At 32.5% G+C, this 21,662-nt stretch overlaps 2 protein-coding genes across 2 annotated transcripts; one reads left to right on the top strand and one right to left on the bottom strand.

Annotated features, from left to right (window-relative positions):
* Positions 1-936: 936 nt before the first annotated feature.
* On the top strand, positions 937-6,272 carry LOC133702204 (uncharacterized). The gene is made up of 7 exons (XM_062126474.1): positions 937-1,502; positions 2,546-2,681; positions 2,917-2,998; positions 3,845-4,020; positions 4,975-5,112; positions 5,184-5,323; positions 5,732-6,272. The coding sequence occupies exons 1-7, from the start codon at positions 1,385-1,387 to the stop codon at positions 5,992-5,994; spliced, it is 1,053 nt and encodes a 350-aa protein (XP_061982458.1). The 5' UTR covers positions 937-1,384; the 3' UTR covers positions 5,995-6,272.
* A 4,499-nt stretch (positions 6,273-10,771) lies between these two features.
* LOC133701688 (uncharacterized) lies at positions 10,772-16,205 on the bottom strand. The gene is made up of 7 exons (XM_062125711.1): positions 15,477-16,205; positions 15,059-15,369; positions 14,094-14,825; positions 13,582-13,710; positions 12,750-12,953; positions 11,647-11,847; positions 10,772-11,256 (listed from the first exon to the last, which is right to left on the bottom strand). Exons 1-7 carry the CDS (start codon positions 15,754-15,756, stop codon positions 11,134-11,136), a joined length of 1,980 nt encoding a protein of 659 aa, XP_061981695.1. The 5' UTR covers positions 15,757-16,205; the 3' UTR covers positions 10,772-11,133.
* Positions 16,206-21,662: the final 5,457 nt, after the last annotated feature.

The following is a 21,662-nucleotide window of genomic DNA, read 5'->3' as shown; positions in this document are numbered from 1 at the left end:
TGAGATTCATAATTTTTCTCATTTACTTTCTATGGATTGTCACGATCTTAAGACCTAGGTAGCGGGTTAGGCAAGTTGACTCGAGGTTTTTTTTATCTTTTTTTTTTCAATTTCATCTTTTAATATTAGGTTGATTGAAAATTAGATTTCATAATTTATTTTGGTTTGCACTATGATGTTATTTTAGTCTCATGACCTAAATTACAAATTTGTTTAAATAACTCAAGAGCTTTTTGTGTTTCTCTAATTGATTTTTTTTTTAATTTCATGTTTCAACATTGAGTTGATTGAAAATTAAGTTTCATAATTTGTTTTGATTTACTTTCTATATTTTTCTCGATTCCATGGCCTAGGTATAATAGGTTATCCAAGTTGACTCGATTTATTTTTTAGTTAAATTTTATTTTCAATTTTATTATTCAACATTAAATTAATTAAGAATTGAATTTAATAATTTTTTATTTTTTTTCTATAAGATTATTAGGATTTTATAACTTGGATAGTAAATTTAACAGGTTAACCCGAGTTGATCCGAGTTTATCTAATATATTTTTATTTTAATATTTATAAAAATATATCATCTTGATTTGTTTTTCAAACTATATTTTTATTGATCATTTAAGATATCTTTATACATGTAAATTCAACTAGATTACATCACATCAATTTAAAATTTTTCTTATTAAAAAACACATTAATAATAATTGAATAATTTTTTATGTCAAAAAAAAAGAAGTAATCCGACTGCAGCCTAGCAATGACAATGATATTAAACAACATGATGATTTGGAAATGTACATGACAAAATTTTAATTTATCAAATTACTTTTAGTTAACGTTACTTTTTTACTTTAATTCATATTATTTATAAATTAAAAAAAATACAAAAACAATGAAACAACGGGAAAATAGAAGAAGAGAAAAGAAAAGGGGGAAACCAACCCTATAAATCCAGTCCCCCATCTCATTTAAGTCTTCTGCGATTAGCCCTCACAGAGCAGTTACTCTCCATCTTTTTTATTTATTTTTAAATTTTCATTTCATTTCCTTTTCCTCTTTTTTGATGTGTTCGTAAAATTAATTTTTCATAGAAAACATTTTACATAGCCTAAGCAAGAGTAAATCATAGCTTAAGCCAGCAACATCCTCTACATTCTACAAATGGGGAGAGAAGGAGATTAATTTTGACATCAAATTATGTTGTGCAGTTGAACAGGTGAATTGGGTTTTGTGCAAGTGCTTTGGTTGTGTATCAAAGAAAAAATAAATGAATAAAGAGTAAAGCATTTTTCTTTTGGGGGCTGGGTTCTTGGAATTGTTGATCCATAAGGGTTTTTGGGGTTTGTTGAATTTGTGCTGCTGCTGCTGTTGTTGAGAGGGAACAATGGACAAGAAGAAGGTGGCAGTGCCATTAGTGTGCCATGGACATTCACGTCCTGTTGTGGATTTGTTTTACAGTCCTGTCACTCCTGATGGCTTCTTTCTCATCAGTGCTAGCAAGGGTATGCCTGCTCTCTCTCTCTTTCTTTTTACGGTTATCTGTTGTTTTAAGCGGTGAATTTTATCCATTTTCATTTGGGCATCTGTTGTTAACTGTGGTTTTGGATTCCATTAAGCAATTGGATTTCCTTTGCATTGTCATTTAGTCGTTACTCATCAAGGTTATCAGTTCATTTCTGTTACCTATGGCTTAGTTGAAAGCTTGGTCTAGCTTTTGTTGACTGGTGTTAACCCTGAATTTGATTGCAGTCGAATTTATTTTTAGATAGTCAATCAGTGATCTTTTGTTATTTTAGACTGGGAACCCATATTTCAACGCTGATTATTTTATTATCTGTTTAACCTAGAATTTGGATCCCATATGTAATTCTGAATCGGGTTTTCTTCTGCTTGTTTCCATGTTTCACCTGTGGACATTTTGATTAAAGTAACTGCAAGTTTAGTTGTAAATCAGGCATTCTTCAAGTAGTTTTGCTGTTTGTCTTGTTATTTGGAAATGTCGCTTCAATTTACTTACATGGTTACTTAAGGGTAAGCTTGTTCCAACGTTTGAAGACACAGGTGGATTATTATCTGAATAATTATTAGGAAAGCAGTTGTTTAGAGTGAAAGTTTTAGTTGTTAATGAAGCTTGATGCATGAGAAAATATGAGGGCTACATTATTAGTGATCAACTTTTTTCCAAGTGTAAATTAGGTGTCAATTTATTCTTGAATCGGGTTTTGGATCTGCAAATTTCCCTGTTTAAAACAAAATGAAAATGAAAGAAGTTCCTTTCTCTAATTTTCTATGGCAACAAAGGATCAAATACTCATTATTTTTATTCCTTGCTGCACCACTTCTTCCAAATGCAAGATAACCTGAAAGGTTTGTGGATCATTTTGTCAACTCCTTGTGCAAATGTGGACTTAGTCACGAAAAAACTGAACTAGGATTTGCATGATGGTTGATTAGTCAAATGTTAACTGAAAATTGGAGTTGAACCTCTATTCTTCGGGACTTTGTAATTCCTCACTTCAGAATAATATTATCCTTTGAAATTCAGATTCTAGTCCAATGTTGAGAAATGGGGAGACTGGTGATTGGATTGGAACATTTGAGGGGCACAAGGGTGCAGTGTGGAGTTGCTGCCTGGACAGTAGTGCTTTGCGTGCAGCATCTGGCTCTGCTGATTTTTCTGCGTATGTTATTAAAGTCCCTTCCTTCTATATTTTGAAATTCATGAATATTTATTAATTTTTGAATTCCTTTCAAGAGATCCGTGTACTCCTCTATTAAGACAATTTTCTTTAAGACCCCCCCTCTCTCTCATGCTTGCACCCATGGTGGCTAGTGCAAAGATGTTGCACAATCAACAAATTATGAACTCAATAAATTTAGAGAGTTTCTATAATATGTCTGGTGTATTGTTTGCAGAAAACTGTGGGATGCATTGACAGGAGATGAATTACACTCTTTTGAGCATAAGCATATTGTTCGAGCATGCACATTTTCAGAGGTAGAATTGAATTTACCTTTTCTATTCTATTACTTTCTTATTCCTTGAGTCTGATTTTGTTTGTTTTTTACGGTTCTTTAAATGTCCATAGTCTTCACATTTAAAGACAGTGACCTGATAATCAATGTTAGAGGAGTCAACATATGATTGATCCATCAAAGAAGATGCTTAAACCAAATTCAAAATGATTGTAGCAGTTATAACAATGTTGTTTTCTGCTATTTGCTTGAAAGTGCCTTCAAAAGTTTTAATGGTGTCTCAATGGCTGTTAAAGTTATTTAACTACGCAGATTTTTTATGCATTGATTTATGTAGTTTTGATTCTCTACAAATACAAACTCAATCTAGTTTGAATTGGGTTTCTTGCCGGATGCTATGAACCTAGGCCTTGTTCTAGGTGTGTGTCCTTTTTTTTCTTCCTATATTTTGGCGCACCAAAGTTCAAAGATGTTTTAATTTGAGATGGATTATAAGCAGGCGGGCTATAGTTTTGGTGTCTTTTAATTGCTTTCTAGGTAACCTTAGATTTTTTTCGGCTGGATCTCTTTTCCTCCATTGTATTTTTATACCATCCATTTGATTTTGCTTTTTACATCCTTTCTGTTTGATTTTTACTTTTTACATCCTTTCTGTTTGATTTTTACTTTTTTGGAAAATTATTATTTGGTTCTAGGTTTGTATAATCTGATCCCTGTGTATTATTTGCATTACTTAAGTTAATTACGTGGGTTTGTTTAAATATTAATAAAAAAAATAGTTTCTGGTTGAAAAATATTTATCTGTTTCCGTGGCATTTTCCTTTGTGTCTAGTGTGCAAATGCAATATCTGAGTTGTTCTTTGTGTAGGATACACACCTTCTACTTACTGGTGGAGTTGAAAAAATTCTTCGTATATTTGACTTGAATCGTCCAGATGCACCCCCAAGAGAAGTTGACAATTCACCAGGTTCAATCAGAACTGTTGCATGGCTTCACAGTGATCAGACCATATTAAGTTCTTGTACTGATATTGGTGGTGTGAGGTATGGCCAGTATCAAGTCTGATTCCATATGATGTCATATAATTACCTGCTTTTATTTGTGTTTGCTCTTTTTTGTTTGACTGGTTGGACCAGGGTATTATATCTTGTTATATCTGAGATTCTGTCATTGTGAAGTATCAAAATACAGTCTGTGTCATTAAGCTTAGTATTTCTAAAGACAGGATATGTGAATACAAGCTTGTCTTATCCTACAGAAGGTAATTGTAAATGCATTAAGCTTATTTGATTTTTTATTTTTTTTAACAATAAAATCTTTAATGAAACTTGTTTTACACTATTTAGCTCAAAATTTAGAGCTGTATAGTCATACTCTTAAATAATAAGCATGATAGGAAATAGAAATTTTTGGGGGGCATATGCAAACTAAACTTAATTTGATGAGTTATCCAATTCTCTTACATGCTAATGCATTTGTATGCATTTCTGTGTTATTAGAAAGTGATCAAATGATAAGAATTTGTGGGCTTTGATCAGAGACTGTTCCAGTAAAGTTAGTCGGAGATGGTCTCCCAATAAATTACAGTATCATGCTCACTAATAATAGACACTAGATTCAGCACTTAGGCAACCGCAAGATGCTATCTCGTGCTGTTAGATGAACTAATTGGTTGCAGTAGCATGCCTTTGATTTAGAATTATTTCCATCTGTACTCTGTAGGTTTAGTTTCGGTCCTGGTATTCTCATTATCATACTTGAAGGAAAAACATTTCAATATTGTGCATGGTTTCACCTTGAACATTCTATTGGAAAGTGTGCCTTTTCTTTTTATCTACTGGTACAGATCCTCATCATCTTTATCACCAACATCATGGAAGGAAGAACAGTTACTCCATTGTTTTTCTTCTTTTCCTTTTCAATTATTGGCCAGAAGTCTTTCATCAACTCATCATTGTATCTTGATACTTCTTTTAATTTGATCTCTGACTGTATAGGTTATGGGATGTCCGAAGTGGCAAAATTGTTCAAACTCTTGAAACAAAGTCACCTGTAACAAGTGCTGAAGTGAGTCGGGATGGTCGCTATATAACTACTGCAGATGGATCTACAGTTAAATTTTGGGATGCAAATCAGTAAGTTGTGATTTGGATTCTTTCCTTTTCGTAGGCATTCCCTTCTAACATTTCTTCCTTTCGTTTTCCAGCTTTGGATTGGTGAAAAGCTATGACATGCCATGCAATGTGGAATCAGCTTCATTGGAACCAAAACTGGGTAATAAATTTGTTGCTGGAGGAGAAGATATGTGGATCCATGTCTTTGATTTCCACACAGGAGAACAGATCGGTATGTGCAACTGCTATGGCTTCTTTTTGGGAAAAAAAATCAACATCTAAACACAAAAAGTTGGTGATTAGCATCTTTGTGCTGTATATTCTTGTCGAATGGGTAATTTAGAGTTTAAAAACAATGGTCCGTGAAACTTTTATGTCAATTTTTTTTTAATGTGAGTTATGCATGGAGGTGCAACTCGATGCAGTTTAGCTATCAGAATATCTGCTGTGTACCGCCAATGCTATGGGCTGCATGTTCTTTTGCAAGTCTTCAACCGGATGTGAAAATGATCTATCTGAGCTGAATATATGATTATTAGTACTATTGGTTGATGGCCCCTATATGGCCATATTCTACAGTGATGCTTTGCTGATCTGAAGTTTCAGTTCTAACCATCTTGCATGCGGTTTTTATCTGCAGGATGCAACAAGGGTCACCATGGTCCTGTTCATTGTTTGCGATTCTCACCTGGAGGAGAATCTTATGCATCAGGATCCGAAGATGGAACCATCAGAATATGGCAACTGGGCCCTGCAAGTCATGATGAGAATGATTCTGTTCCTGGGAACGGACCAACTGGGAAAGTGAATGTTTCTGCAGACGATGTTGCCCAAAAGATCGAGGGCTTTCATATTAGCGGAGAAGGGAAAACTACGGAGAAGGGAAATGCAACAGATGCCTGACTTGGGCTTCGTATTGTTTCAGGTTTCAACTTGTTTGTGTTCGGTCTCTGCTTTGAATGTGGATGTGACTTCTTTTGCGTTTGGTCTGCCGTGGAAATAAAATGGACTTGGAGAGAAAAAAAACAAAAACGAGTAGAAAATTCTGTCTGCCTTGCCTTGTTGGGAAATCCTTCTTTTGTGAACTTAGCCAGCCACGTCTAGTTTTTTTTTTTAATGATCTTGTAGAACTTCAAGAAAAGGACGATACGGTTGCTAAATATTACAACAGGTTTTTGTTATATTGATTATCGAATTCTTACAAGCTTTTTTGCATCGAGCACGTCATGCATTAGAATTCATGATATTTATTTATAAATATAAATGTTGGAGAGGAGAGGAGAGAATGGTTCCTAAGATGATTTGCTGATTGTGACCTGCAAAGTTTTATGAAACATTAAATGGAGATGGAATGGAATTTCCCAGGTCCTTCACGTAGTTGTGATGAGATTTCATTTTGATATATGGACTAGGTACAGATGAAATCTGCTAAGCGCACAATTCACAATTCCATTTCTACTGCAATTTAACGAGCATAAATAAACATTTTATTACAATTGTTGTTCTAATCAAGGACACGGATAAATATTTAATTATTCCTGACCGCATAATATAGTTTAAAAATTTAAAAACAAAAATGGCTAACCATAAATATAATTTCTAGATGTAAGATTGAACATGTTCATCAAACTATATATATATATATATATATATATATATATATATATATATATATATATATATATATATATATATATATATATATATATATATATATATATATATGAAAATCATTAAACATTAACTCAATCACGTCTTCACTTTATTTTTTTAAATCTAGAAATAAAATCTTTGTATTAATTATATTCTGGTTTTTAATTTTTAAAATATATTTTAATCAAGTAATACTTAATTAAATCATTCATGCTTAATTTCTAACTAATATTTTTTAATATGAATGACCTATTAGGTTATTAATATATTAGCTCAAATATAAATTCTAATTTTAATTAAATATAACTAAATAAATTAAATAATTTAATATATTATCAATTCAACAATTAATTAATTTATATTTGAAGATGAAGTGCATTGTCTAGCAACATGTTATGATTCCCAAAATATAAGAAAGTCATTAGTGATTTGATGATGCGAACCTTGTGGTCACGCAACTCACAATCAAAATTGAGATCTGATCCCATAAAGCTGAAAAATATATGATAGGAGTGTAACACAATGGAAACCTGTCTTAAAGTATCAGCGCTATTGGAATCAAATCGAATAACGTCACGAAGCCGGCTAATCTTTGATAAGTCAAATTATGTTTGTTCAAGAACCAAAAAAATGCAAGAATCTCTCTCACACATTAAATTGAAAAGTTCAGAAGTATTATTCATCAAATGTCCTAAAATAGTTCTGAAAAATTAACCCTAATGTATCTACCATTGTGGGTTGAATTGATCCACTTACAAAAACTTACTCAAAACCTTTACTTGTAAGTCCAAACCCTTATCCAAAGAAGCCTTGGATCTTAGCTAAAAATTAAAGTATTAATTAAGTTCAAACATGAAAATAATAATGAAAACAACAAGTCTAGATAGTAGCTTGTTGATGTTGTATATTATAGAAAAAAAAATATATTAATTCCCTAGTTTAAATAAATCTTGGTCAAGATTTATCTTTCTAGATACTCTATGATTGCTTAATCAACTTTTGAAGTCCTTTAGATTCTATAAAACCTTATATGAATAGGAATTTAATTATTGAAGTCTTCTTTCTTTGTAAAGCTATGATTTCCCTTCAGAACATGAAAAATAATCTTAGAAATCAATTTCCTTCCTTGATTATCTTTAGCAATAAACAATCCTTTCAAGTATAGGATTCAAATATGATAGCCCCTTTTAGTTTCTTTGCATGACTAGGAAACTTTCTTCTTTGTTGCTAAATATTATCCTAAATAAAAGAGACAATAATGAACGAATTTCCCTTTCAATTATAGAATAATATTTTATTGATCCTTGTAAGAAAAGGATCCCAACCAAGGTTGTCAAAAATACTTTTTTGACATGACACGAAAAATACAATATAAACTCGAATCGTAAAATCATAAGTAATTTTTTTTTAACTACTTATATATTGAAAATTCTAGCAAAGAAATTAATTTACATTAAAATCTAATAAAATGAGTCAACAATATTATAATCAATGAGTGATCTAAATAAAATGAAAGAGATAGATAGTATGAATGAATAAATTAATGACATGGAGAAATAAGAAGTCTCATAATAAAATTTCTCAATACACGGGAATCATTGAAAGGTAGGAAGCACACATAAATCTAGTGACAACCTGGTTGTTCCCATCACAATAAGTCTTGATAGACCCCTTTTGGATTGCAAGCTAATGAGTTTAAATTAGTAATTAACTAATATAAATTCAATAATGAAATAAACCCCTAAAACATATTGTTCTTTCTCGTTTTGATGAATTATTAAGCCTACGATATATAATTGGAAAGTTTTAGATGTCCAGTTTCTATCTCAACTTTAATCGAAGCAAAATTCCACCTGTAGCTCTAGATATGTCTCAAATAGTACACGAAGGTCTTGTTTGATATATAATTAGTTTACTAACTTTAAACCTCTGAAATATTATGTTCTCTATCTCCATTTGACCTAAAAATTTACCACAATATATTTTCATATATCTAATATTTTCTTGTAAGATTTCGGCTTTATCCAATATACGGTTTGAAAGATATGCTCAATTTCGAAAAACTAGTCAGCAAACATTTTAAAACCAAATTTGGACCTGACGTGGTTCATATCACAAATTTAGTAAACTCGTAAAATTAGACCGAGTTTACCGATTTTGCGCTAGTTAAGTCCGATTTTACTGGTTTCGAGTTTTTTATCCGATTGAACACGTTAGATACATGTTGACTCGTAAAATCATAAGATTTTAAGAGTTAACTCACAATTTTAACAACTTATGATCTCAACATCTTAATTAGTCCAAGCTAACTTTGGATCTCATGTGGTCCAAACTCATACTCATTAATATAACCCAAATCAGACTTGAAACAACTTCCAACAAGCCTACTTGGTTGCCCAAATTAGACCTATACATGGGCTAACCTAATATGGCTGAATGAACTATCAAAGAGATTAGACTGAACTCATCATTATACACAAACTAAGGCTGACTCAAACCATCTCATGCCAAAAACTCATCATGACCAAATAGAACATAAGCTAAATTCCAAGAAAAAATACAATATTGGCCAAATGACATCCTTATCAAACCCAAGCATAAAATCAAAGGCCTTTAATGAGAAATCCATAGTTAAACCGTATCATTCCCTCTCTCTTCAAGAAGATTCATCCTCGAATCTTTAATAGGAATAATGGTTGCTTCATAGACCTATTGTTTAAGCCTTCAGAATTCTCTTCTTGGTAACACTTGCCTCTAACAACAATGTATGGACATAGTGGTTAATAACGATTTCAAATAAGTGCGTCTTACTAATCACTTTACGCACATACTTTTTAATAATAATCATGGTTGTTCTCTTTTATCTTTCATGCTTGCAGTGTTGTTAATCTTTTTTCATCGAAGCTTGAAGGTCATAGAATAATCTTCTACACTTATCAACTTCTCATTTTAAGACCCCTACACCAAGCTTTAGTTTTTTCCATTATTGCTTTAGAAGGACCTTAGTTCCCTCTCCCTTGCATTCACATGACACCTTTAAAAAAAACCAAAAAATTCAACGCAATCAATCAAGAATAACGTAGAAAGAAGACAATCTGACTTAAACTGATTTGAAACAAGATCAAGCCCGAAACAAAGAAAAATTTACGTGAAAGACAAAAACAAAAATTCAAGAAATAAAAAAATATAACTTGATTTCATAACCTAACTTTGATATCAACTAATGTGAACCTCATTATCACATGGTCACACAACCCACAATTAAGATTGAGATCTGCTCCTAGAAAACCGAAAGAGATCTGATAGGAATGTAACACAATCAAAACTTGTTCCAAGGCACTAACACTATTGGAATGAAATCGAATGACGCCACGAAGCTATTTAATCTTCGATAAGTCAGATTTAGTTCGTTCAAAACCAAAGAATGCAAGAATCTTTACAAGTTTCGTTTCCTTTTAGAAGGTTATCGCGATCTAAAAAAGACATCTTCGTATTGGGTTGGTGTTTTATTTTTGCAATCGTCTATTTTTGTTATTATATAGTTAAAAAAAAAGCAGTTTTGAAAAAAAAACAAATTATAATCCTGGTGGAGTCCATAACTCAATTCATAAGTTTGGCCTACTAGCCTGGTTTACCCGATGCACAACATTTATTTGTTTATTTAGATGAACTTCCAAATTCATTCTTAATTCCATCATATTATTATTTTAGAATAAGCAAATAGATTCAATATTACATTTTGACCAGTAAAATATATTTTTTCCTCAAATGGTATGGTCAGGAACAAAGATACAATGCTGATTTTTTTTAATTCGAGGAGAAATGAGGAAGGTGGTGGTAAAATTTTTGTTAATTCAATAACAAAATTGTAACTCTTCAGTAATTAATTAAAATATAATAAAAGTCCAGTAAATATTTTAAACCATTTTGTTGATGGTGATGTAAATTTTAACTGAAAAATATTGAAAGATTTCTCATCCAGGTTTGCTAGAGGCCGATCGATGCGTACAAGAGTCGAGAATAGTAATTATCAGAAAAAGAGGCACAGCCAATTAAGTTACTTTTGAAGCATACACTCTCGGAGGCATGCATTCCACTCAGATACATGTACAAATATGAGCTATTTCCCATTCCCTTAAAGAGAAAACAGCAGTAACTGTTCGAACGAGCTTTAGTTAACTAATTAGAGCTGGCCGAGGAAAATTAAAAACAGAAATAAAAAAATTAGAAATGAAGGAGGAGCTATTATAAAATAGAAATCAAAAATACCCAAAAAGAGGAAGACATTAGTCACCCTCCTGGGTAAATTGCTTAGGAAAGAAGGGTGTAGAAAAAAGGGAAGAGAACCCTACAAGCCTATATGGATAAGTGGGAAAGAAAAAAGGTATTCTATTGGTTTTCCAAATCTGGTTCAACCAAGAGTCTGCTTATGAACGGTGTTATAGCTGCCAGTAATGCCTTGGGGCACTCTTCATGTGGAAGATGGCCGCATCCAGATATAGCGACCAGTCTCTGCATAGAAAATAACCCACAGCAAAAATCAACTGATTGATAAAAATCCTAGTTTTTGTTTCCTCAAGTAACTTCTCCTCTTGAACCCCCTTGTATAGAACCAATATCCATTTTTAAATAGTATCCTAGAAAGGAAGTAGATTGCTTCAGTTTTTACATATGAAATCATGGTTGGTTATATCTATCATGTATAAAAAGACTTTCTTTCCTGTTTTCTTGGTGGTTCACATTAAACGACTGGAATGTGGATTTCTGACCACTATGTATTTACGGTAGCTAATTAGCAATATGGCAACTGAATTTCCCAACCTTGGTTAGTTCAATGATGCTGCATGATAAATTTCATTATGTCCAATCCAAGATTCTAGTAGAGAACAGAGAGGCACTCACAGAATTTACAAGTTTTGAAGCCATGGCTTGAGAAGATTTAAGTGGAACGAGGGCATCTTCAGCACCTGCAATGACTAACACTGGCATGCCTTCTACAGCCTTCAACAACGACGTAGAATTTTGTGGTGAAAGGACTGTCTCACACGAAAGTTTACCTATCTCATGGACTGCTTCATCCCAACCTTCGACACATAATTGTGCCTGATTCCGCACCATGTCAGCCAAGCCAATATCAAGGTTGACATATTAGACTATCATAATTACTGGGTAACAAAATATATGCGTCTTTTCTTTCATGCACATCTACTCATTAGAAACAAATTAAGCTTTTCACTTGAATACACAACTACAGCCATTAATCGAGGATGAAGAAAACCAGATCAAACATAATGAGCACTAGGAAATGAATTACAGACGTGCATCATAGATATATTTGATTAGATAATCAGGTTTAGTGCTTGTGGCATATACAGGGGAATTTGGCTGGAATTATTGCTGTTGTATCCATACCTTCCCCAGAACATTATAATACCCACTTCATCAATAAGCAATAATTCCCTCAGAAAAAGTATTGTGTAGATTACTATATTTCTCTATCCATTGTGATCCAAGCGCATGAATGTCTCACCATTTAATGGAAAATTAATCTTAGCCGCACCAAATCAAATCATGTGCATCCAGAAGAAAGGTACGTGTTTCTTAACATGTATCCTCAATTCTTGTGAAACTAATAAAAAGTAAAGTTCCTTTTCCATCAATTTACTTCCATTTCCTAATATATTTTCCATGTAGAGCTTCACGGACAACCAACACCAATTTGACATCAAACCCTCAAGGTGTTACCCAGCAATAAAGACAGCCTATATTTCTCTATCCATTGTGTTCCAAGTGCATGAATTTCTCGCCCTTTAATGGCTTACAAAATTAGATTAGATGATAAGCAGCCAAAACACAACATGATGGTAAAATAATAACGTATGAGGTATGGTATCAGAGAGAGGATTTCTACAATTTTGAATACTTAATGGACAAAGTTATATGCTTCCCAGGTGTGACTGACTCATGACATGAGAGAATAGCCATGCCAGGAGGCATAAACATACCTTATAAAGACTCAAAACCTCTGTCGTTAGCTTGGTAGCATCATACCATGCACGCCTATTCACCACTTGAATAATTTCTGTTCGCAGTAGAGAACGAACCAAGTGTTTTTTCCCAAGAGAAGTGCGTAGAAGTATCCTAGCAAAGGCAGGAACCACTTCTCTAGACAAGCTAACATTTAGCAATACCACCCCTTTAATTGTAACCTGAACAATCCATAAACACACACATAATGAGAAACATGGGAACCACCACACAAATTTCAGACACTTAACAAAATGCCCATAATGAGAAAGTTCATGTTTACTGTTGTATATGAAATCAGATGAAATACTCTAGAGTTTTAGTCATACTTCAAAGAATAACTTGATAGTGAGGCATCAAAATTCAACAAACCAGCTATCTGAGATATGCCATCATAACAGGACACATGCATGCATACAACATCAAATGCATTTTATGCAAAAGTCAAATTTTCTAAACCACGGGACAGAGCTTGCTAAAAGCATCCATCAAGTTTCCTTTCGTTGGAAAAATAAATCCTAAAAATTCTACAACTTTACTAATCAAGAGGATGTTCTGGTAGCAGAAAAGCACTACCGTACTCCCTCATAACAAATTCCATGATAGAAAAAGAGGTACCATCCTTCAAGCAACCACACTAATAACTGGATAACTGGATTACCCTCTTACTCATCATCATCTCAACCATAAAAGCCAATGAGTGGCAGGAGCATGCATAACATTCCTCAAGTTACTTACTATTCAACTGTCTTCCAATATGGTTTTGTATAGAGATGCAGCATCACATTATTTAAATGTTGAAAGACTTACATTGAAAGAATTCATTGATGCTTGAACTCTTTGAACAGCTTTTAAAGCAAGCAAGCCTCCATCATCATGACCGATAAGCACCACTGAAGAAAAACCCATCTCAGAACAGAAAGAAAGAAGCAGGTCAACCTGAAAAACACCAGAGCAGAGTTGAGCTTAAAAAACATAATTACGTATCCAAACAGAGCAGGTAAAGATGAAAAGACAACTTTTCAAAGCAAGACAGAATACGAAGCCATATAACATGCCCAAAGTATGTGAAAATGCTTGTTACGAGCAAAGTACACAAATCTACTTGACAGAACAATGAATTAAAAGCTGTAAACGGTGACAGTACATAAAGATAGCTAAATGGATACTTCTGCAAGAGAACAAGATTTCACTGGAAAGGGTGCTTCTCATTCCGTTGTTGTTTTTCTCACATAGCATGAAAAAACATCAAATTGTTTCCTGAATCCAAAACGCTTAAAGAACTTTGACTTCATTCTCTATCAACTAACATTGCGGCGTACCTGAGTTTCAAGCTTGTATGGGTTGGGCAGTTCTTTATCCTCCCAATCCTTATGGCGCAGCCGAGAAGTTAACCCCCAACCAGGCCTATCAAAAGCAGCAACTTTACAACCAACCTGCTGACATAACACTCCCATCACATGCCTCCATGAGAAAACCCCACCTCCAAACCCATGAACTAGAACAATACCTAACTGGCTATTTTCCTCCATGTCTTGACCAGGAATCACAGGTTTCGGTTCACATATTCCATCCTCCTGAACAGCATCTTCTAGGTTGAGAACAGGAATTTCTTCAGATAGAACAGAAGTTGGAGAACTATCCAATAGCGGAGCATACAGTGAAGAGCTGTAAAATTGATTGCTACAACTCCTATGTAGATGATGCTGGGTTTTTACTACCGCGCTAAATGGCTGCCTTTCAAGTCTTAACCTTCCCGGTGCTAGCTTTGGTGAGCTACAGCTAGAACTAGATTCAAGAGCGGCAGTTGAGTATAAATAACACGGGGGTGCACCAGGAAAGCAGAGCTTGTAGTGGACTGTAAGTCCCCGGCACGTAATGAACAGGCTGTCAATGTCAGCAAGTAATCTGACTGGGAGTTCCCCTTCATCACGAGTTGTTCCGAAAGGCTTTCGCTTCATTTCACTGTCACTTTTAGGGGTTCTTCCTGCTGTGGGAGTGGGAGATCGTGGAACCTTCTGATAGCCCGAGAAGACACTTTTACATGAAAGCACCTGGTAAGTCAATTTAAACAGCAAAAAAGAACATTAAGATTTTAGATTTTATTGAAAATTTCAAGAGCAAATATATGAAACTAGCAAGAACAAATGTGTTCACTGGAAACAGAAAACCCAACAATTTTCACTTTCCTTTGGACATATGACTTCATTAAAATACTTGATTCAAAACAAGATAAGAGACTACACAACAAACTGGAAAAGGCAAGAAATTTGGCGTGCAAACATACAGCTTCGGGGTCAGCTCGGTGAAACATAAGCTTTCTCCTTGCTCTGCAGCTAGTTCTATAAGCAACCACGGTGTGACCAAGCGCAAAGACTACTGAAGAAAGAAACAAAACAGGCATCCCCCATGACTTCTTCAGATGAAGCTTCTGCCTTGAGATTGAAGAAGTTGAAGCTTCAGCCTCAATTTGAGAATTGACGGTGAAAACACACGTCTTAATTGAAAGAAGCACGATTGAAACAACAGAACATAGTGTCACAGTTCCAAGGTAAGGTCCATGTGATAGTGCTGGTGCATCACACATTGAATAAACACCTGTTCATCATCATCAAACAACACAAATAAAACACAAACTCCATATAACTAATTAATGAATCAATCAATCAAAAAAAGAAAGCAGCTAATAAAAAAAAAATACTCACAGATGATGAGGAAAGATCTGATAAGAGAAACGAGCGGGATATCGGTGAAGGAGCCCTTAAAAGAGTATTTACGCAAATGACTTTTGAATCCATAACACGTCAGGCACGTGAAACTCGACACCAAAAAGAAAGGAACCACCACGTCGCCAATAGCCACAAGCACCGGCATCGATGATACCAAGAGCGACGCTACCATCGCCACCATGAAAATCACCGTCCGCACACACCTCCTCGCCTTCTCCGCCGCCACCCCCCAACATCCTCTCGGCGCCGGCGCCATGACCTTCCTCGTCTCTCAAAAGAAACTAATTAAAGTAAGTAATCAATTAATTAGGAGATTCTCTATGCTGGGAATAAAATATTGCACAGGAAGCCCTAGCCAATACAAGGGAATGAAGAGGAGAATTCTGATAAGCCGGCGGTTTACTGGCCATTCCTTGGACGATCAATGTCACCGGAGAGTGGATATTCAAATCGAAATGGCCAATAGAAAATCCATTTAATCAATAATTTTGGCTAGGGTTTCAAAGGCATCGAGCGAGAAAGAGAGCGATCGCCCGTTCTTCTTCTTCGGGCTTTCTTTTTTTGAAATTGAAAGGTCTGCCGTGGTGCTGCTCCTTGTATCTCTCCGCCTGGGATTTGTGTTTGAATCCCCTTTTTTTTAATGAGTTTTTTTTCTCTCTCTCCTCTCTTTTTCCTTCTTGTGTTTTTGTTGTTTCGATCGCTGAATTAATTGATTGATTAATTAAAAGAAAGCGGTAGTCAAAATTAAAAAGGAATATTCTAAAAACGGTAAAAAAAAAAAAAAAAGATCTATCTCATAACCTGACAAACACCCAACTTCCATGCCAAGCTTTGCTTTTTGTGTTGTTGTTCTTGTGTGGACTCAACTACCCTTCCCTTTTTTGTTTTTTTCTATTTTCCTTTCCTTTTTCTGTTTCAAATATCTACTTTTATTGTCAGAATTGCCCTTTGCATCTCTTCGGCTTGTGGTGAAACTTTTCACCTTTTTTCTTCTTCTTTTTTTTCAATACTACGTTCGTTGAGCATAAGGTTAATTAATTATGCACCAAAAAAATTAAAAATTAAAAAATATTCCTTTTGGGTAATTAGAATTCTTGGAAAATGTGAAGAAATTAAATTTATATTATGTATTTAAATTTCACAATTTTATATCGGATTTACATTATTATTATTAGGTTAAATATTGAGATGTTACAGATAAATAAATAAACATATGGCTAACCAGTTAAGCTACACCACTCAAAATTAAATTTTTAGCATTTTCATTATAGGGATGTTTGTGACGGCGGTAAAAGTTGTTTTTTAAAGTGTTTTTTTCTTGAAAATATATTAAAATATATATTTTTTTAATTTTTTAAAATTTATTTTTGAAATCAACTCATTAAAATAATCTAAAAATATCAAAAAAATTATTTAAAAAAAAATAAAAATAGAATTGAATGACAATGTCAAACAAGACCTAACAACAGGAAATGGTTTTCTAGACAATAAACGAACAAAAAAACAAATTTATTGAAAAATAATTATGAATTTGATTCATCATAAAATAAATATTATTATCAAAATTTATTGATGAAATATTCAAAAGCATTTATATATATCAATTTCCTTTATCAAACTAAAAACAAAATCACCAGATTTCTGAAATTTTGTTTGGAATTGGTCCTTAACTTCTAACAGTCAACAGTTATTTCAATTGAGAACATGCATCTGCCCTATTTGTTATACCCTCTCTTCATGCTGTACGATATTTCACTACAAGAAAAAAAGTCAATAAAAACGAACATGTGCAAGAAAAATGCGGTATAGATCTAGAATTGCTTAGTTGACTAAAAAACCAAGCGTATTTGACTTCCGCCTCCATCCAATGAGGTTGTTGATCAATTATTATTTGTGAATATACTGTAAGTTATTTTTTAAAATATATTAAAATAATATTTTTATTTTTTAAAATTATTTTTAACATAATATATTAATACAATTTAAAAATATAAAATAACAATTTTCTTATAAAGGGTCGTGCAATTCCAAACAGCGTATTTGTTTTCTATTATTAACCTTTTACTGTGATGTTCTATGAATTTGTCACACGAAAACTCTATTTTTCTAATATATCTTACATTCATTATTGTAGTATAAATTACATAAATCTAAACTTTATAAAAATTCAATTCGACTCAAGCGAGAATATATATATATATATATATATTATTTTTGTTATTGATAGTTGGTCAATTGTTTTTTTGGAGGTTAATTTTTATATAAAGTGAACAGACATGTCTTTTTTATATAGTCAATAATAAAATTTAAGGAACCATCTAGCATGTAATCTAGTAATAAAAACTTGAAACCAGAAGTTTTGCTTCTATGTGGTCTCAAGTTCGAGTAATATGGTTGCTAATATAATGGTCACTGGAGACTTATATGATCGTTAACTTCAAGGCTCGTGAGATTAGTCGAAATGCACGCAAGCTGACTTGAATATCCACATTAATAAAAAATAAAAAATAAAAAAAGCCATAATTTATTAATGCATTTATCATTTCAGTTACTATTGAATCATGAATAACCTATAACTAGGGAAGATACAAGTTTCGTAAGGAAAACAGAGCAATCTGTGGTGGGAAGCTGCGGTTATTTTTTTTATTTTTCTCAAACATTAAAGTTTAATTAATAATGATTGGCAACAAAATTAATGAAGGGAATTCAAAGAGTGACACAGAAGTTTACCGTTAAAGAGGTCGGAACTAGAAATCTAAACCGCTGACTCAGGGTCACGTCAACATCACCACCACCACCACCACCATCACCGTGGATGGAGCCAGAAGGGACCATGTGGGTCCTGGGCCAGCGTGCAGCCTGTGGGTTCTTGCCACGTGGAAGCTCGGAAACCATGTGGGTCCTAGGCCTGCGTGCAATGGGGCTTCCAAAAACCAACGTTCCCATTTTTTCAAATTCAACGCCCCGCGAGAACCAACACACCGTTGGTATTGCACAGACCGTGTAGGTGAACCTTTTTAAATACAATTTGATTTCTGGCATTCAAATGAATTATTTCAAGACAAAATAAAATATAATTATTTATTTGAGTTTTATAATTTATATTTTATGAACATGAATAGAAAATCCAAATATAGGGAGGGCTCTTGTGATTGGTTTTAGGTTTCGTTTATTGTGATATAGGAGTTTATTTAAAATAAATTAGTAAGATTAAACTTTGATTTGATATAAATTAATTTATTTTTACAAATCAAATTTTATTTTTAATAAAACACATTCAAATAACAAAGAAAAAATTCAAATGAGTAACAAAATTAAACCAACTATATGCACATTGTGATTTTAAAATAAATCTAAAGAGTAAAACAAAATAAATCTATAAACAAAAGTTAATAGAGAAGGCATATTTTAGTGAAAAGATGTCAAATTAATATTTTTTTAGTATTTTTTATTATTTTAATATACTGATATTAAAAATTAAAAATATATAATTTTAAGTGAAAAATATTTTTAAAAAATAGTATGCACCATAATAACAAATACACCAGAGGCTTGTTAGGCATTGTGGTTAAACCGCTATTTTACTATTTTTTAGATTTTTTCTTTTGCTTCAAATGAATTTTTTATATATTTCTGGATTATTTTGATTTTGTTAATATCAAAAATAATTTTTTTAAAAAATATATATTATTTTAATATATTTTTAAATAAAAACACCTTAAAACAACTTCCTTATTTACACTAAAACTAACTATTTGGATGATGATAACTTGGGGTAAAAATGATTGAAAGTTAAAGATTGCTTAATTCTTTTTTTAAAAAAAAATCATTTCACCTAAATCATCGGGGAAAGGAGGGATGAGATTCAAATTGGCTGGAATATTAAATACAGAAGAACTCTTCAATTTCAACTTTCAAGGCCGTCGTGGTCCTTTCCCATATGAAAACTACTTGTCGTTTCTTTCAGTACATGAATCTCTCTCTCTCTCTCTCTCTCTCTCTCTATATATATATATATATATATATATATATATATATATATAATTTTTATTTATTTTTTCGGACCTTTATTACAGAAAAAGTCAAAAGAAACGAAGCTTTTTTCATGGCAGCGTATGAGACAAAAGGAAGACCAAAAATATGAAAATGGTACACAAAGGCAGCTGCAGATGGCAGACGTATATCGCAGGTGACTCATTCTCTGTCCTTTCTGCCTCTGAAGATGACGTTCCGTGGGCCCCGCCCCTGTCTGTCTGGCTTTCCCGTATTTTATCGGGTAAGAAACACACCACCTTTCCAATCATCTATAGAACTCAAAAAAAAAAAAAAAACCATTAAATTATATTTATTTCTTTTTGGGTTTTTCTTGAAACAAATCCGACTACCACCATCGATTTTATCCGGTTCTAAAAATAAATTTGACAACAGTTGTCAGCTTTCACATTTAAAAAAACAAAAACAAAACCACTTTTTTGTTTTTGTTTTTAGAACTTTTGAAATAAAGACATGAAAAAAAAAAAGCAAATATCAAATGACCTCTCCCCGTTTGTTTGCAGGAAAGTAGTTTTTTTTTGGAAAGTAAATTCCAGGAAAATGAATTCCGGGAAAGTATTTTCCGATGTTTGGTAGTATAATGGAAAATAAGTTGGAAAATATTTTCCAGTGTTTGGTTATGTTATGGAAAATGAGCTGGAAAATAACTTATTAATGTTTTATTTTTTCAAGTTTATTAAAATAATGAGGAACAAATCTTACAAATTAAAAAGTTGAATGAGAATGAAATTGAAAAAAAATATAATTTCATAAATTATCTCAAATAAAATAAATAATAATCAAAATAATAGAGATCAAATCTAAAAAATTAAAAAAAATGAAAGGTGAAGAAATTAAAATAATAATAATTAACATTTCATAAATTATTTCAAATAAAATAAGTAAAAATCAAAAGAATGAGGACCAAATTTGATAGATAAAAAATTTCAATAAAAAAATGATAAGAAAAAAGCAAATAGCAATTATAAAAATAAGGACCAAAATTAATATAAAAATTAAATTTTAAGAGATGAAATTGAAAAATAAATATTCAAAACAAATTATATATAGCAATCAAAAGTTTGAGGATCAAATTTGATATAATCAGCAAATAATGATATTTCTAAATTTTTCACAACTTCCGGAAAGTGTTTTCCGCCCAAATTTTTCAGGAAAACACTTTCCTGAAAACCATGCCAAATTTTCCTTTAACTGGAAAGTGTTTTCCATTGACCAACTTTTCCAATGGCAAACAAACACAGGAAAGTTTGGAAAGTGGTTTCCCGGAAACCACTTTCCGGAAAACAAACACAGCCAAAAGGGAAAACACTTTCCTAGAAATTAAACCAAATTTTTATTTGACTGGAAAGTGTTTTCCGTTGACCGAAAAGTGTTTTCGTTGACCAGAAAGTGTTTTCCGTTGACCGGAAAGTGTTTTCCGTTGACCAACTTTCCTAATGGCAAACAAACACATGAAAGTTTGGAAAGTGGTTTCCCGGAAAATGAATTCCGAGAAACAAACATGGCCTAAGTGTCTTCTGTCGGGAGAACTTTTATTTCTTAAAAATATTTTTTTATTTCAAAACATATTAATTTTTCATTTTATTTTTTATAATTAACAAACTACTTTAATTGATTAAAAATTAAATTTTATAATTTGTTTTATTATACTTTCTATGATGATGTTATTATCATCATCTCACGATCTAGATCACAGATTTGACAGATTAATCCTACTTAACTTGAGTCATTTTTTTATTTTTTTGAATGATTTTTTTTATATAATTTCATCTTTTAACACTGAGTTGATTGAAAATTGAACTTTATAGTTTGTTTCAATTTCTTTCTATTAGGTTATCCTGATCTTATAACTTGAATCGCGGGTTTAGTAGATTAACTCGGGTTGAATTTGATTCTTTTTATCGATTTTTTTTTCATTTTCATCTTTTAACACTAGATTTGTTGGGAATTGAATTTTTTAATGTATTTTATTTTGTTTTTTATAGATTTATCATGATCTCATGACTTGTTATGTGCATTGGCAAGTTAATTCATGTTGACATGAATTAATTCAATGTATTATCATCTAAATATTTATTAAAACAACCTCATCTTAAATATTTATTTTGA

The sequence above is a fragment of the Populus nigra genome, chromosome 8 (assembly GCF_951802175.1).
Source record: "Populus nigra chromosome 8, ddPopNigr1.1, whole genome shotgun sequence".
Lineage (NCBI taxonomy): Eukaryota > Viridiplantae > Streptophyta > Magnoliopsida > Malpighiales > Salicaceae > Populus > Populus nigra.
Note: the sequence above shows the minus strand (reverse complement) of the source record. Positions and strands in the feature narration are given on the sequence as shown.

What these genes read in the sequence shown, in the direction of transcription:
- LOC133701688 (XM_062125711.1), bottom strand. Translation starts at nt 15,756, where the DNA reads ATGGCGCCGGCGCCGAGAGGATGTTGGGGGGTGGCGGCGGAGAAGGCG. An exon ending in CAGATCTTTCCTCATCATCT is followed by an intron (nt 15,370 to 15,476) that starts GTGAGTATTTTT and finishes GATGATGAACAG; the next exon opens with GTGTTTATTCAATGTGTGAT. An exon ending in CATCAATGAATTCTTTCAAT is followed by an intron (nt 12,954 to 13,581) that starts GTAAGTCTTTCA and finishes TGGATTGTTCAG; the next exon opens with GTTACAATTAAAGGGGTGGT.
- LOC133702204 (XM_062126474.1), top strand. Translation starts at nt 1,385, where the DNA reads ATGGACAAGAAGAAGGTGGCAGTGCCATTAGTGTGCCATGGACATTCA. An exon ending in GAGCATGCACATTTTCAGAG is followed by an intron (nt 2,999 to 3,844) that starts GTAGAATTGAAT and finishes TTCTTTGTGTAG; the next exon opens with GATACACACCTTCTACTTAC. An exon ending in ACTGATATTGGTGGTGTGAG is followed by an intron (nt 4,021 to 4,974) that starts GTATGGCCAGTA and finishes CTGACTGTATAG; the next exon opens with GTTATGGGATGTCCGAAGTG.